Source organism: Triticum urartu, chromosome 2A (assembly GCF_056163025.1).
Source record: "Triticum urartu cultivar PI428250 chromosome 2A, HENAU_Tu73, whole genome shotgun sequence".
NCBI lineage: Eukaryota > Viridiplantae > Streptophyta > Magnoliopsida > Poales > Poaceae > Triticum > Triticum urartu.
In genome coordinates, this window is record NC_141874.1 from 550,146,512 (window position 1) to 550,162,585 (window position 16,074).

Sequence of the window (16,074 nt, forward strand, 5' to 3'; positions counted from 1 at the left end):
ATTTTTTGTTATTTTTATTGGAATTATCAGAATTTTGGGTGAAGAATCAATGTGAAATGGTGCCCGAGGGCTCCACAAGGGCAGGAGCATGTATTGGGGCCCACCCGCGCCATGTTGGCTTGTGACCAACCCTTAACTCGGTTGGAGATCTTCTTCGCCATAAGAAAGCTAATTTTCAGAAAAAATACCCTCAAATTTTCAGCCCGATCAGAGTTAGGGATCTTCGTCCATTTAAGAAACGACGTTCGTCCAGAAAACAGTATCGAAAACATAGAGGAAAGCACAATGAAAAAATGAGAGGGGAGATCCAATCTCGAAGGGGCTACCGCCCTTCGGGAGCCATGGCGGCCAAGGAACAGATGGGCAATCATCTCCCCATCTAGGGGAGAGACCAAGGAAGAAGAAGGGGGGGTCTCCCCCCCCCTTTCTCCCGGTGGCGCCAAAGCGCTGTCGGGGGAACCATCGTCACGACGATCATCTCCATCAACTTCTCCGCCTTAATCAACACCTCCATCACGTTCCTCCCCATATGTCTAGCGGTCCACTCTCCCACAACCCGCTGTAATTCACTACTTGAACATGATTTTTGGTGCTATGAATTATTATCCAATGATTTGTGTCATCGCTCTTGTGTTTGAGTAGATTATTTTGTCCTATGGTTTCATTGGTGAATTGCTATGATTAGCTTAAATTGCTTGTGGTTATGTTACTGTCCTTTGGCACCCATCATATGAGCGCATGTGTGGATCACATCATAGGGTTAGTTTTATGTTGATAGGAATATGCATTGGGGGGGGGGGGGGGCGAGAGCGACAAAAACTTCTCCCTACCATAGAATTGATACATACGGATTGAAGTGGTACCAATATATGTTACTGTTATGATTGTGTTTTGCCTTAATGAACGTGTTAGTAGTTGCAGATGCTTGCTAATAGTTCCAATCATAAGTGCATAGAGTTCTATCTAAGGGATGACATGCTAGCATAGGCCTCTCCCACATAAAAACTTGTCATTGTTCCAGTAACTTAGCTAATTGCCTACAGACCGCACATTCTACCACCACTTTTCTACACTTGCTATATTGTTCTTTTATTAAAAAAATACCTAACTTTTATTTCCACATTCTTCATTATCTTGTAAACCTATTCCTTTACACTTCCAAAGTAGTTTATTTCTTGTTTCTAGGTAAAACAAACATTTAGTGTGTGTAGAGTTGTATCGGTAGTCGATAGAACTTGAGAGAATATTAATTCTACCTTTAGCTCCTCATTGGATTCGACACTCTTACTTATTGAAAAGGCTACAGCTGGTCCCCTACACTTGTGGGTTATCCGTTAACCCAAACCTTAATGTTTGGTGGTTTGTTAGAAAGCTAGGAGATAAATAAGAATGAGAGAATGGGCATCAAAAGATTTTCGGGTGGTTTCGAAAGTGTTCTAGATGTTCCCAGGCATGTTCTGGAAGGTCCCGAGAAACGAACACAGCCATATACTACTAATATATATATATATACAGCTTCATCGGGAACAAAGAAAAGAAAAAGAAGAAGAAACACACACTCTGTACACTAATTACATGGAATCGGAAAGTAACTGGCGCACACACCATCCATCGATTCTCAAATCGACCCGCTAAACGCTCAGTCGTTCACTGGTCGTTGCTGCTGCTACATGATGGAGCAGCTGTTGGGGTCATCCGAGTACCCCTGGTTCACCACCGTGTGCATGTTCGCCGCCGGCTGCTGCGGATAGTAGTAACCCTGCTGCTGGTACTGCGCCGGGTAGCCGCCACCGCCGCCGCCGCCGTAGTAGTCTCGCCCGCCCGTCGTCGGAGGGTACGAGCCGGCGTTGCGGTAGTGGTCCCGACCGCTCCCGGAGTGCTGCTGCGGCGGGTAGCTCCCCGTGTAGTACATGTCGCGCGCGGTGACGTGCTTGTACGGGCTGGGGCTCGGGTGGTAGCGGTACGGGTGGTACTCGCCGGCGAAGTCGTCGTCGTCGACGGTGCGCAGCTCCACCACCTCCGCGTGGCCCACCTTCCGGCGCAGCTTCTCGGTGAGGCGGTTGGAGTCGACCCCGGCGCCGATGACCAGCAGCAGGTTCTTGTCCTCGCCGGCGATCGTGACAGACTCCACCCCTGCTCGGTTCACGCAAAATTAAGTCAACGTGCATCCATGAACCGTGCAAACAACACGAGATTTAAGTTATAGTTTAGCCTAAAAATGTCTTATATTTTGATATGGCAGTAGCAATAATTAGCCATCAAACTTGCTAGTTCGTGACAAATCTTGAGGGTGGAGAGGCGAAGGTAAGAGAGGTGTTATGGAGCAAGGGATTTACCGGTGACCGCAGCAGCCACCTTGATAGCCTTGGAATGGCCCTTCTCAGAGCTGATCTGGATCCTGATGACCATCTCCGTCTGCAAAAGTTTCAATCCATGAAACCAGTTCTAATACTTACAGCAGGAAGAAACATAACTGAATTTAACCAGGTGGCACTAAGATCTTACCCTCATCTTCCCCGTCGGTAGTCCTCCGATGAGCAAAGTAGAACTTAGTAGTACTAAGCAAGAACCAGCTTGTAACTTGCTCAGCTATCTTATGCTGTTATGCAGGAGGCTTGTACCCTGTGTGATAACACAGTAGTGACTTTATATACATGCACAAACCGACCCTGATTATTATTATTTTTGGCGGGGAAACCAACCTTGATTGAACGGCTATTAGCAAGATAATCACCCCGCATTGACCTCACCGGCCAAGTCGTCGGGGCCCCGAAGCTTATCCCAACAGCCAACACCCTCTTTTTTCCTTCTGAGAAAATATCACTACGCTTTGTAGATCGAGAGCGACACCAACGGTTTATTTAGGGAGACCTCGCGTCCCTGACTGGACATGTCGACATGTCGTAGCGACTCACTGACTCGGCTACCGTAGATAACTCGTGCGCCCACGCAATCGAATGCCACTTGCACGCATGATCGCATCACATCGACGCGTGAGCGGCGGGTTTGGACGCGTCATTCCGCGAAAAGAAACGGAAAGAACGGAAAATTTTGGCCGGGTAGGACTTACGTGCCTCTGATACTGTTTTAATAGCCATGCATAGTTATCGGGGACGGTTATAGTAACTAGTGAGTGTAACGGGTGGCTGGGATTGGGCAGTGCTGCCATGTGTGACACTGAGACGGGGATCGGTGGCGAGGGTGAGCTGGAGAGTGGAGACTGAGCCGGCTGAGATCGACACATGGTAGCTAGGTGAGTGGGACACGATCAATCTATAGTTAATTCCCGGGCATGTAATATTGGCGACGTGGTGATGTTAGCTACCTTGCGTACACCGTAATTCGCCGGTGTTAAATACACAGCTTACTACGTAGTTAAGATGGGACGTGGCAAGTGATGCTGCAAAAGTTAGCTCCATTTTCTTAGACAAGGTAATTACGTATGCGTTGCAACGGCTATAAATAGTTTATCATTTTAGGCCGTGATTTATCAGTCCATATTAATATAACAACCCCGATAGATCCCAAACACTCGGATTTTAAGCATGCCATCCAGAATGATTTTTCATGGCAACTTACTGGACATGAGATGGCAACTTTAGTTGTTAAAACATGACAACTTTGTCTCAGTTTGTTCTTTTTATTGGTCAGAAAATTGCCATGTTTGTCAACCTGGCGTGAGCTAAAGTTGCCATAAAAAACGTTCGAGTTACCATACTTAAAATTCGAACGGTCGGGATTTATCATTTCCGTAATATAATTGTGTAAATAAATGTTTACCAAATCCTGCATGTGATTTACCTGTAGGTAAGTTACCTGTCATACTTTAGAATTCTTTTTTGTAATCATTTATTGGCTTACAAAAGAAAACATAATTTTATTCGGTAAATCAATAAAAAGGTGGGACATTTAAGGCGGATTTCAAGGAATTGTGCTTAGTAAATGAATGGAAGCTTGGATGAAGTACTCCACCTGGCAGGAAAATAAACGATATTCCTTTTTTAGGTAGTACTCCACCTGTGTCAGCCGTATTCCAATACACAAAAGGAATAGAAAAATACATGCAATATGTAAATTCCTTAGAGGATGGGCTAGGCATACTGCGGGTATTTTTAAAAAAGAGAAGATTCGTCTCTCGTCTATTATCGACGATTTAGAAGCTTTGGCTGAGGTTCGCCTGTTATCTGTGCAAGAAATTGAGATCAAGAATCAATTGAATGCATAAATAGCTAGACTTCTGAGAGAAGAGGAGCTCAAGTGGTACCAACATTCAAACTCTCGGTTTATTCTGAAAGGGAATTCGAATACAAGTTACTTCCATGGTGTAGCCAATGCCACACACCGGAAGAAACTTATTTATTCCCATGTACAGGAGGAGGGCACGATTGTGAGCATGACAACTCAAAATATACATTACTAATTATTATAAAAATCTGTTCGAAGCCCCAGAAGAAGGCAACTTCTTGATGGATGAGTCCTGAATAGATGATATGTCCCAGGTTTCTGTTGGGGAAAATAACCTTCTAACAGCTCCTTACTTTGAGGAGGAAGTAAATAAGGTGGTTTTCCAAATGGAACACAACAAAGCACTGGGTCCGGATGGGTTTTTTGACGACCAGTTATCAATCAATCTGTTGAAGGTAACAATATCCTCCTTGAAATCCATCAGAACTTCTGGGAGGTTATCAAACCGGGCCTTCTAGAACTATTTGGCTACCTCCATGCTGGACAACTAGAATTGGTTTACTTAACGAGGCTAAAAGGATTCAACAACATAGACCTATATGCCTCCTTAATGTTAGTTTAAAAAATTCGTGAAAGTTGCGCTGATTAGGCTTAACTCGTTGGCTGACCTTGTACTTCGTCCGACCCAGACTGCATTTATGCAATGTAGAAACATCCCTAGATGGAGTTGTAATCCTTCTTGAAACATTAGATGAACTACATCGGAAAAATTTGAATGGGTTAGTCCTTAAAATTGATTTTGAAAAAGCTTATGACAAAGTAAAGTGATCTTTTCTCCAACAAACCCTCAGAATGAAAGGTTTTTCTACAGAGTGTTGTTCTATGATCCATAGCTTCATGTCTGGAGGTAATGTTGCCATTAAAGTCAATAATGATGTTGGCTGCGACTTCCAAACGAAGAAAGTATTACTACAAGGTGACTCATTATCGCCCATGCTATTTAATATAGTGGTTGATATCTTAGCTATCATGATCGAGTGTTTAAAGGTTGATGGTCAAATTGACGGGGTAGTTAATTATCTGGTTGATGGTGGACTTTATCTCCTTCAATATGCCGATGATACGATCCTATTTATGAACCATGAATATAAAATGCGAGAAATTTGAAAATAATTTTGTCAACATTCGAGCATCTTTCGGGTCTTAAGATAAACTTCTATAAAAGCGGATTGTTTTGTTTTGTCGAGGGTCAAGATGAGGCCCATCTGTATGCTGAATTGTTTGGCTACGGGCAAGGCTAGTTTCTAGTTAGCTATTTGGGGATATCGACACATTATCGAAGACTCACAAATACTGAATGGAAAAACATCGAGGAGAGACTACAGAAAAGGTTAAGCAGATGGAAAGATAAACTGCTATCTCTGGGCGAAAGATTGGTTCTCATCAATTTAGTCTAAGTAATATGGTACTATATATGATATCCTTCTTCCAACTTCTTAAAGGAGTCTTACATAGATTGGATTATTTTTGATAAAGATTCTTTTGGTAAGGAGATAGCGAGAGAAAAATATCAACTGGCTAAATAGAGTGTGGTTTGTCATCCCAAAGACCAAGGATGGTTGGGAATTCATGACCATGACGTTAAGAATGCTACCCTCCTCGGTAAGTTGTTGTTTAAGTTGCTGACGGAAGATGGTGTATGGCAAACCCTCCTAAGGGGAAAATATATGGGCTCAATGTCCAAGGTATATTGGAAGCCTGGGGTGAAAGGACCACGATGTCGCCTAGAGGGGGTGAATAGGCGTTTTAAAAACTTCTACGGATTTGGCTTAATCCTAATGCAGAAATAAAGTAAGAGGATATTTTTATAGCACAAATCCTAAATACACTAGGCTCGACCAAGTGCACCAACAACTTAATCTAAAGAAGATGAGAACAACAAGGATGCTTACTTGTACAAGTTACACAAATTTACTTGACCAATATCACAAGATATGAAAGTGTATGACACAATATAACAATTCACAGTAATCACAGGATATATCAATAGTACCAAGTATGAATTGCGGAATATAAAGTGTAGGCCTAAATAATATCTACAAGAAATAGCCAACACAATATAACAGGGACAACAATATTTGTAGTGAATGCAAGGTCAAGAGACCAAATTAAATCACAAGTAGTGGCTAGGGTTAGAGATAACCGAAAACACGAAGATGAGGATGTATCCCAATGTTCACTTCCTTGGAAGGAAGCGAGTCACCGTTAGAGAGGTCGATGTTACCACGAAGGAACACCAACGCCACGAAGGCTCGCCCTATTCTCCATTTGAGACAACACCATGAAGGCATTTCTCAATCACTAGTGGTAGACCTTGAGGCGGCCTCCAAACCTTCACAAATTTTCCTGGGGACAAATCACAAGTTGATTCCTCACCGGAGAACTCCTACCGCCTAGGAGTCTCCAACCTCCAAGAGTAACAAGATCAAGGGGGAAATGCTCAAGACTTGCTCAAATCACAAATTGCTTCGGTCAAAAGAGAGAGAGGAGGAGTGGGTGCATGCTTGGATCAAATCTATCTCAAGAACTCTCACAAATCTCTTCGAGGTCTAACACAAGAATGCTCAAGTCCCTCTCTCTCAAATCCCACCACAAGCAACTAATGCTATGGGGGGATGGTAGAGGAGAGGAACAATGGAGAAGCTCAACAAATGAACCCTAGATCCATGGGATTGTTGGAAATATGCCCTAGAGGCAATAATAAATTGGTTATTATTATATTTCCTTGTTCATGATAATCGTTTATTATCCATGCTAGAATTGTATTGATAGGAAACTCAGATACATGTGTGGATACATAGACAACACCATGTCCCTAGTAAGCCTCTAGTTGACTAGCTCGTTGATCAATAGATGGTTACGGTTTCCTGACCATGGACATTGGATGTCATTAATAACGGGATCACATCATTAGAAGAATGATGTGATGGACAAGACCCAATCCTAAGCCTAGCACAAGATCATGTAGTTCGTATGCTAAATCTTTTCTAATGTCAAGTATCATTTCCTTAGACCATGAGATTGTGCAACTCCCGGATACCGTAGGAGTGCTTTGGGTGTGCCAAACGTCACAACGTAACTGGGTGGCTATAAAGGTACACTACAGGTATCTCCGGAAGTGTCTGTTGGGTTGGCATGAATCGAGACTGGGATTTGTCACTCCGTGTGACGAAGAGGTATCTCTGGGCCCACTCGGTAGGACATCATCATAATGTGCACAATGTGATCAAGGAGTTGATCACGGGATGATGTGTTACGGAACGAGTAAAGAGACTTGCCGGTAACGAGATTGAACAGGGTATCGGGATACCGACGATCGAATCTCGGGCAAGTATCGTACCGCTAGACAAAGGGAATTGTATACGGGATTGATTAAGTCCTTGACATCGTGGTTCATCCGATGAGGTCATCGTGGAACATGTGGGAGCCAACATGGGTATCCAGATCCCGCTGTTGGTTATTGACCGGAGAGTCATCTCGGTCATGTCTGCATGTCTCCCGAACCCGTAGGGTCTACACACTTAAGGTTCGGTGACGCTAGGGTTATAGAGATATTAGTATGCGGTAACCCGAAAGTTGTTCGGAGTCCCGGATGAGATCCCGGACGTCACGAGGAGTTCCAGAATGGTCCGAAGGTAAACAATTATATATAGGAAGTGCTATTTCGTCCATCGGGACAAGTTTCGGGGTCACCGGTATTGTACCGGGACCACCGGAAGGGTCCCGGGGATCCACCGGGTGGGGCCACCTGCCCCGGGGGGCCACATGGGCTGTAGGGGGTGCGCCTTGGCCTATATGGGCCAAGGGCACCAGCCCCAAGAGGCCCATGCGCCAAGAGAAGAGGGAAAGGAAGAGTCCTAAAGGGGCAAGGCACCTCCGAGGTGCCTTGGGGAGGAGGGACTCCTCCCTTGGCCGCACCCTTCCTTGGAGGAAGGGCCAAGGCTGCGCCCCCCCCCCTCTCCCTTGGCCCTATATATAGTGGGGGAAAGGGAGGGCAATCTAACCTAAGCCCTGGCGCCTCCCTCTCCCTCCCATGACACATCTCCCTCCTCCCGCAGCGCTTGGCGAAGCCCTATTGGAATCCCACTACTTCCACCACCACGCCGTCGTGCTGCTGGATCTCCATCAACCTCTCCTTCCCCCTTGCTGGATCAAGAAGGAGGAGACGTCGCTGCTCCGTACGTGTGTTGAACGCGGAGGTGCCGTCCGTTCGGCGCTAGGATCATCGGTGATTTGGATCATGACGAGTACGACTCCATCAACCCCGTTCTCTTGAAAGCTTCTGCGCGCGATCTACAAGGGTATGTAGATCCACACCTCCCTCGTTGCTAGATGACTCCATAGATTGATCTTGGTGATACGTAGAAAATTTTGAATTTATGCTACGTTCCCCAACAGTGGCATCATGAGCTAGGTCTATGCGTAGTTTCTATGCACGAGTAGAACACAAAGTAGTTGTGGGCGTTGATTTTTTTCAATATGCTTACCATTACTAGTCCAATCTTGATTCGGCGGCATTGTGGGATGAAGCGGCCCGGACCGACCTTACACGTACTCTTACGTGAGACTGGTTCCACCGACTGACATGCACTAGTTGCATAAGGTGGCTAGCGGGTGTCTGTCTCTCCCACTTTAGTCGGATCGGATTCAATGAAAAGGGTCCTTATGAAGGGTAAATAGCAATTGGCATATCACGTTGTGGTTTTTGCGTAGGTAAGAAACGTTCTTGCTAGAAACCCATAGCAGCCACGTAAAACATGCAAACAACAATTAGAGGACGTCTAACTTGTTTTTGCAGGGTATGCGATGTGATGTGATATGGCCAAAAGGATGTGATGAATGATATATGTGATGTATGAGATTGATCATGTTCTTGTAATAGGAATCACGACTTGCATGTCGATGAGTATGACAACCGGCAGGAGCCATAGGAGTTGTCTTAATTTATTTATGACCTGCGTGTCAACATAAACGTCATGTAATTACTTTACTTTATTGCTGACTGTTAGCTATAGTAGTAGAAGTAATAGTTGACGAGACAACTTCATGAAGACACGATGATAGAGATCATGATGATGGAGATCATGGTGTCATGCCGGTGACAAGATGATCATGGAGCCCCAAGATGGAGATCAAAGGAGCTATATGATATTGGCCATATCATGTTACTATTATTTGATTGCATGTGATGTTTATCATGTTTATACGTCTTGTTTACATAAAACGACGGTAGTAAATAAGATGATCCCTCACTAAAATTTCAAGAAGGTGTTCCCCCTAACTTTGCACCGTTGCGAAAGTTCGTCGTTTCGAAGCACCACGTGATGATCGGGTGTGATAGATTCTTACGTTCACATACAACGGGTGTAAGCCAGATTTACACACGCGAAACACTTAGGTTGACTTGACGAGCCTAGCATGTACAGACATGGCCTCGGAACACAAGAGACCGAAAGGTCGAGCATGAGTCGTATGGTAGATACGATCAACATGAAGATGTTCACCGATGATGACTAGTCCGTCTCACGTGATGATCGGACACGGCCTAGTTGACTCGGATCATGTAATCACTTAGATGACTAGAGGGATGTCTATCTGAGTGGGAGTTCATAAGATGAACTTAATTATCCTGAATATAGTCAAAAGGTCTTCGCAAATTATGTCGTAGCTCGCGCTTCAGTTCTACTGTTTAGATATGTTCCTAGAGAAAATTTAGTTGAAAGTTGATAGTAGCAATTATGCGGACTAGGTGCGTAAACTGAGGATTGTCCTCATTGCTTCATAGAAGGCTTATGTCCTTAATGCACCGCTCAGTGTGCTGAACCTCGAACGTTGTCTGTGGATGTTGCGAACATCTGACATACACATTTTGATAACTATGTGATAGTTCAGTTAAACGGTTTAGAGTTGAGGCACCGAAGACGTTTTGAAACGTCGCAAAACATATGAGATGTTTCGAGGGCTGAAATTGGGATTTCAGGCTCGTGCCCACGTCAAGAGGTATAAGACCTCCGACAATTTTTCTTAGCCTGCAAACTAAGGGAAAAAAGCTCAATTGTTGAGCTTGTGCTCAGATTGTCTGAGTACAACAATCATTTGAATCAAGTGGGAGTTGATCTTCCAAATGAGATAGTGATGTTTTTCCGAAGTCATTACCACCAAGCTGCTAGAGCTTCGTGATGAACTATAATATATCAGGTACATATATGATGATCCTTGAGATATTCGTGATGTTTGACACCGCGAAAGTAGAAATCAAGAAGGAGCATCAATTGTTGATGGTTGGTGAAACCACTAGTTTCAAGAAGGGCAAGGGAACAAAGGGATACTTCATGAAACGGCAATTCAGCTACTGCTCTAGTGAAGAAACCCAAGGTTGAACCCAAACCCGAGACTGAGTGCTTCTGTAATAAGGGGAACAGCCACTGGAGCAGAATTACCCTAGATACTTGGTAGATGAGAAGGCTGGCAAGGTCGATAGAAGTATATTGGATATACATTGTGTTGATGTGTACTTTACTAGTACTCCTAGTAGCACCAGGGTATTAGATACCGGTTCGGTTACTAAGTGTTGGTAACTCGAAATAAAAGGCTATGGAATAAACGGAGACTAGCTAAAGGTGAGATGACGATATGTGTTGGAAGTGTTTCCAAGGTTGATGTGATCAAGCATCGCATGCTCCCTCTACCATCGAGATTGGTGTTAAACCTAAATAATTGTTATTTGGTTTTTGCGTTGAGCATAGACATGATTGGATTATGTTTATCGCAATACGGTTATTCTTTAAGGAGAATAATGGTTACTCCTTTTATTTGAATAATACCTTCAATGGTCTTGCACCTAAAATGAATGGTTCATTGAATCTCGATCGTAGTGATACACATGTTCATGCCAAAAGATATAAGATAGTAATGATAGTACCACCTACTTGTGGCACTGCCACTTAAGTCATATCGGTATAAAACGCATGAAGAGGCTCCATGTTGATGGATCTTTGGACTCACTCATTTTTGAAAAGTTTGAGACATGCGAACCATGTCTATTGGTGTATATGCATGAAGAAACTCCATGAAAATGGACCGTTTTGACTCACTTGATTTTGAATCACTTGAGACATGCAAATCATACCACATGGGCAAGATGACTGAAAGCCTCGTTTTCAGTAAAATGGAACTAGAAAGCAACTTGTTGGAAGAAATACATTTTGATGTGTGCAGTCCAATGAGTGCTGAGGCGTGTAGTGGATATCGTTATGTTCTTACTTCACAGATGATTTGAGTAGATGTTGAGTACATTTACTTGATAAATCACGAGTCTGAATTATTGAAAGGTTCAAGTAATTTCAGGGTGAAGTTGAAAGATCGTCGTGACAAGGGGATAAAATATCTATGATATGATCATAGAGATGAATATCTGAATTACGAGTTTGGCATAGAATTAAGACATTGTGGAAATTGTTTCACAACTAATACAGCCTGGAACACCATAGTGTGATGGTGTGTCCGAACATCATAACTGCACCCTATTGGATATGATGCATACCATGATGTCTCTTATCGAATTACCACAATAGTTTATGGGTTAGGCATTAGAGACAACCACATTCACGTTAAAAGGGGCACCACGTAATTCCGATGAGATGACACCGTATGAACTATGGTTTAGGGAAACCTAAGCTGTCATTTCTTAAAAGTTTGGGGCTGCGACGCTTATGTGGAAAAGTTTCAGGCTGATAAGCTCGAACCCAAAGCGGATAAATGCATCTTCATAGGACACCCAAAATAGTTGGGTATACCTCCTGTCTCAGATTCGAAAGCAATAAGGGATTGTTTCTGGAATCGGGTCCTTTCTCGAGGAAAAGTTTCTCTCGAAAGAATTGAGTGGGAGGATGGTGGAGACTTGATGAGGTTATTAAACCGTCTCTTCAACTACTGTGTGGCAGGGCACAGGAAGTTTTTCCTGTGGCACCTACACCAATTGAAGTGGAAGCTTATGATAGTGATCATGAAACTTCAGATCAAGTCACTACCAAACCTCGTGGGATGACAAGGATGCATACTACTTCAGAGTGGTACGTAATCCTGTCTTGGAAGTCATGTTGCTAGACAACAATGAACCTACGAGCTATGGAGAAGCGATGGTGGGCCCGGATTCCGATAAATGGCTCGAGGCCATAAAATCCGAGAGAGGATCCATGTATGGAAACAAAGTGTAGACTTTGACAGAACAGCTCGATGGTCGTGAGGCTGTTGAGTACAGGTGGATTTTAAAAGGAAGACAGACAATGATGGTAAATATCACCATTAAGAAAGCTTGACTTGTCATTAAGATGTTTTCCGACAAGTTCAAGGAGTTGACTACGATGAGACTTTCTCACTCGTAGCGATGCTAAGTGTCTGTTGGAATTATATTAGCGATTACTGCATTATTTATGAAATCTTGCAGATAGGATGTCAAAACATTGTTTCCTCGACGATTTTCTTGAGGAAAGGTTGTATGTGATACAACCGGAAGGTTTTGTCAATCCTGAAAGATGCTAATAAGTATGCAAAGCTCCAGCAATCCTTCTAAGGACTGGAGTAAGCATCTCGGAGTTGGAATGTACGCTTTGATGAGATGATCAAAGGTTTTGGGTGTATACAAAGTTTATGAGAAACTTGTATTTCCAAAGAAGTGAGTGGGAGCACTTTAGAATTTCTGATGAGTATATGTTGTTGACATATTGTGGATCAGAAATGACGTAGAATTTCTGGAAAGCATATAGGGTTATTTGAAAAGTGTTTTTCAATGGAAAGCCTGGATTAAGCTACTTGAACATTGAGCATCAAGATCTATAAGGATAGATCAAAACGCTTAATGGTACTTTCAAATGAGCACATACCTTGACATGATCTTGAAGGTGTTCAAGATGGATCAGTCAAAGAAGGAGTTCTTGCCTGAGTTGTAAGGTATGAAGTTAAGACTTAAAGCTCGACATGGCAGAAGAAAGAGGAAGGACGAAGGTCGTCCCCTATGCTTTTATCATAGGCTCTCTATAGTATGCTATGCTGTGTACCGCACCTGAAGTGTGCCTTGCCATGAGTTAGTCAAGGGGTACAAGAGTGATCCAAGAATGGATCACAAGACAGCGGTCAAAGTTATCCTTAGTAACTAGTGGACTAAGGAATTTTCTCGATTATGGAGGTGGTAAAAGAGTTCGTCGTAAAGGGTTACGCCGATGCAAACTTTGACACTAATCCAGATTATTCTGAGTAGTAAACTGGATTCGTATAGTAGAACAGTTATTTGAAATGGCTCCAAATATAGCATAGTAGCTGCATCTACAAGATGACATAGAGATTTGCGAAGTACATACGGATCTGAAAGATTCAGACCCGTTGACTATAACATCTCTCACAAGCATAACATGATCAAACCCAGAACTCATCGAGTGTTAATCACATGGTAATGTGAACTAGATTATTGACTCTAGTAAACTCTTTGGGTGTTAGTCACATGGGGATGTGACCTTGAGTGTTAGTCACATAGCGATGTGAACTGGATTATTGACTCTAGTGCAAGTGGGAGACTGTTGGAAATATGCCCTAGAGGCAATAATAAATTGGTTATTATTATATTTCCTTGTTCATGATAATCGTTTATTATCCATGCTAGAATTGTATTGATAGGAAACTCAGATACATGTGTGGATACATAGACAACACCATGTCCCTAGTAAGCCTCTAGTTGACTAGCTCGTTGATCAATAGATGGTTACGGTTTCCTGACCATGGACATTGGATGTCATTGATAACGGGATCACATCATTAGAAGAATGATGTGATGGACAAGACCCAATCCTAAGCCTAGCACAAGATCATGTAGTTCGTATGCTAAAGCTTTTCTAATGTCAAGTATCATTTCCTTAGACCATGAGATTGTGCAACTCCCGGATACCGTAGGAGTGCTTTGGGTGTGCCAAACGTCACAACGTAACTGGGTGGCTATAAAGGTACACTACAGGTATCTCCGAAAGTGTCTGTTGGGTTGGCATGAATGGAGACTGGGATTTGTCACTCCGTGTGATGAAGAGGTATCTCTGGGCCCACTCGGTAGGACATCATCATAATGTGCACAATGTGATCAAGGAGTTGATCACGGGATGATGTGTTACGGAACGAGTAAAGAGACTTGCCGGTAACGAGATTGAACAAGGTATCAGGATACCGACGATCGAATCTCGGGCAAGTATCGCACCGCTAGACAAAGGGAATTGTATACGGGATTGATTAAGTCCTTGACATCGTGGTTCATCCGATGAGGTCATCGTGGAACATGTGGGAGCCAACATGGGTATCCAGATCCCGCTGTTGGTTATTGACCGGAGAGTCATCTCGGTCATGTCTGCATGTCTCCCGAACCCGTAGGGTCTACACACTTAAGGTTCGGTGACGCTAGGGTTATAGAGATATTAGTATGCGGTAACCCGAAAGTTGTTCGGAGTCCCGGATGAGATCCCGGACGTCACGAGGAGTTCCGGAATGGTCCGGAGGTAAAGAATTATATATAGGAAGTGCTATTTCGGCCATCGGGACAAGTTTCGGGGTCACCGGTATTGTACCGGGACCACCGGAAGGGTCCCGAGGGTCCACCGGGTGGGGCCACCTGCCCCGGGGGGGCCACATGGGCTGTAGGGGGTGCGCCTTGGCCTATATGGGCCAAGGGCACCAGCCCCAAGAGGCCCATGCGCCAAGAGAACAGGGAAAGGAAGAGTCCTAAAGGGGGAAGGCACCTCCGAGGTGCCTTGGGGAGGAGGGACTCCTCCCTTGGCCGCACCCTTCCTTGGAGGAAGGGCCAAGGCTGCGCCCCCCCTCTCCCTTGGCCCTATATATAGTGGGGGAAAGGGAGGGCAATCTAACCTAAGCCCTGGCGCCTCCCTCTCCCTCCCATGACACATCTCCCTCCTCCCGCAGCGCTTGGCGAAGCCCTGTTGGAATCCCGCTACTTCCACCACCACGCCGTCGTGCTGCTGGATCTCCATCAACCTCTCCTTCCCCCTTGCTGGATCAAGAAGGAGGAGACGTCGCTGCTCCGTACGTGTGTTGAACGCGGAGGTGCCGTCCGTTCAGCGCTAGGATCATCGGTGATTTGGATCACGACGAGTACGACTCCATCAACCCCGTTCTCTTGAAAGCTTCCGCGCGCGATCTACAAGGGTATGTAGATCCACTCCTCCCTCGTTGCTAGATGACTCCATAGATTGATCTTGGTGATACGTAGAAAATTTTGAATTTATGCTACGTTCCCCAACAGGGATAGTTTTCCCCGAAATGGATTAGAGTTTTAAGGCTTGGGGAAGAGGAGAGTGCTCAAAAGAATGGGGAAATCTCAGATCCAAAAGCCCTACCTCGATGGGGAAGAAGGGTACCTTATATAGTGCCCCCACCAAATCTGCCCGTTATGCACAGAAAAACACAGCCCAAAACTTTCGGGCATGCCTGGAACTTCCGGGCTCCCGATTGGGAACATATGTGCAATCTCTCTGGTTAGCCTGGAACTTTCCCCATAACCTACCCGGAACTTCTGGCCCCGGGCTCCCTTTGGCAAGAAGTATGGCAACTTTCTGTTTAGCCCGGAACCTGCCCGGAACTTCCGGTCCCTGGAACTTCCGGGCTGCCTGGAACTTCCATCCCCGCAGAAAACAGCCAGCAAACCGAAAGTAAAACATGCATAACCTTTTCATACGAACTCCAATTTTGATGATCCTGGGCTTGTTTTCTAGCTATTGAAAAGCTACAGGTTCTCACATAGAGAAATAACCAATATCAAACAAAATGGATGATGGAGTC

General features: G+C 44.3%; 1 protein-coding gene across 1 annotated transcript; it reads right to left on the minus strand.

The window, feature by feature from the left end:
• Positions 1–1,470: 1,470 nt before the first annotated feature.
• On the minus strand, positions 1,471–2,815 carry LOC125533624 (uncharacterized). Its single transcript, XM_048697005.2, has 4 exons — positions 2,703–2,815; positions 2,506–2,622; positions 2,337–2,415; positions 1,471–2,133 (listed from the first exon to the last, which is right to left on the minus strand). The coding sequence occupies exons 2-4, from the start codon at positions 2,509–2,511 to the stop codon at positions 1,667–1,669; spliced, it is 552 nt and encodes a 183-aa protein (XP_048552962.1). The 5' UTR covers positions 2,512–2,622; positions 2,703–2,815; the 3' UTR covers positions 1,471–1,666.
• Between the last annotated feature and the right edge of the window lie 13,259 nt (positions 2,816–16,074).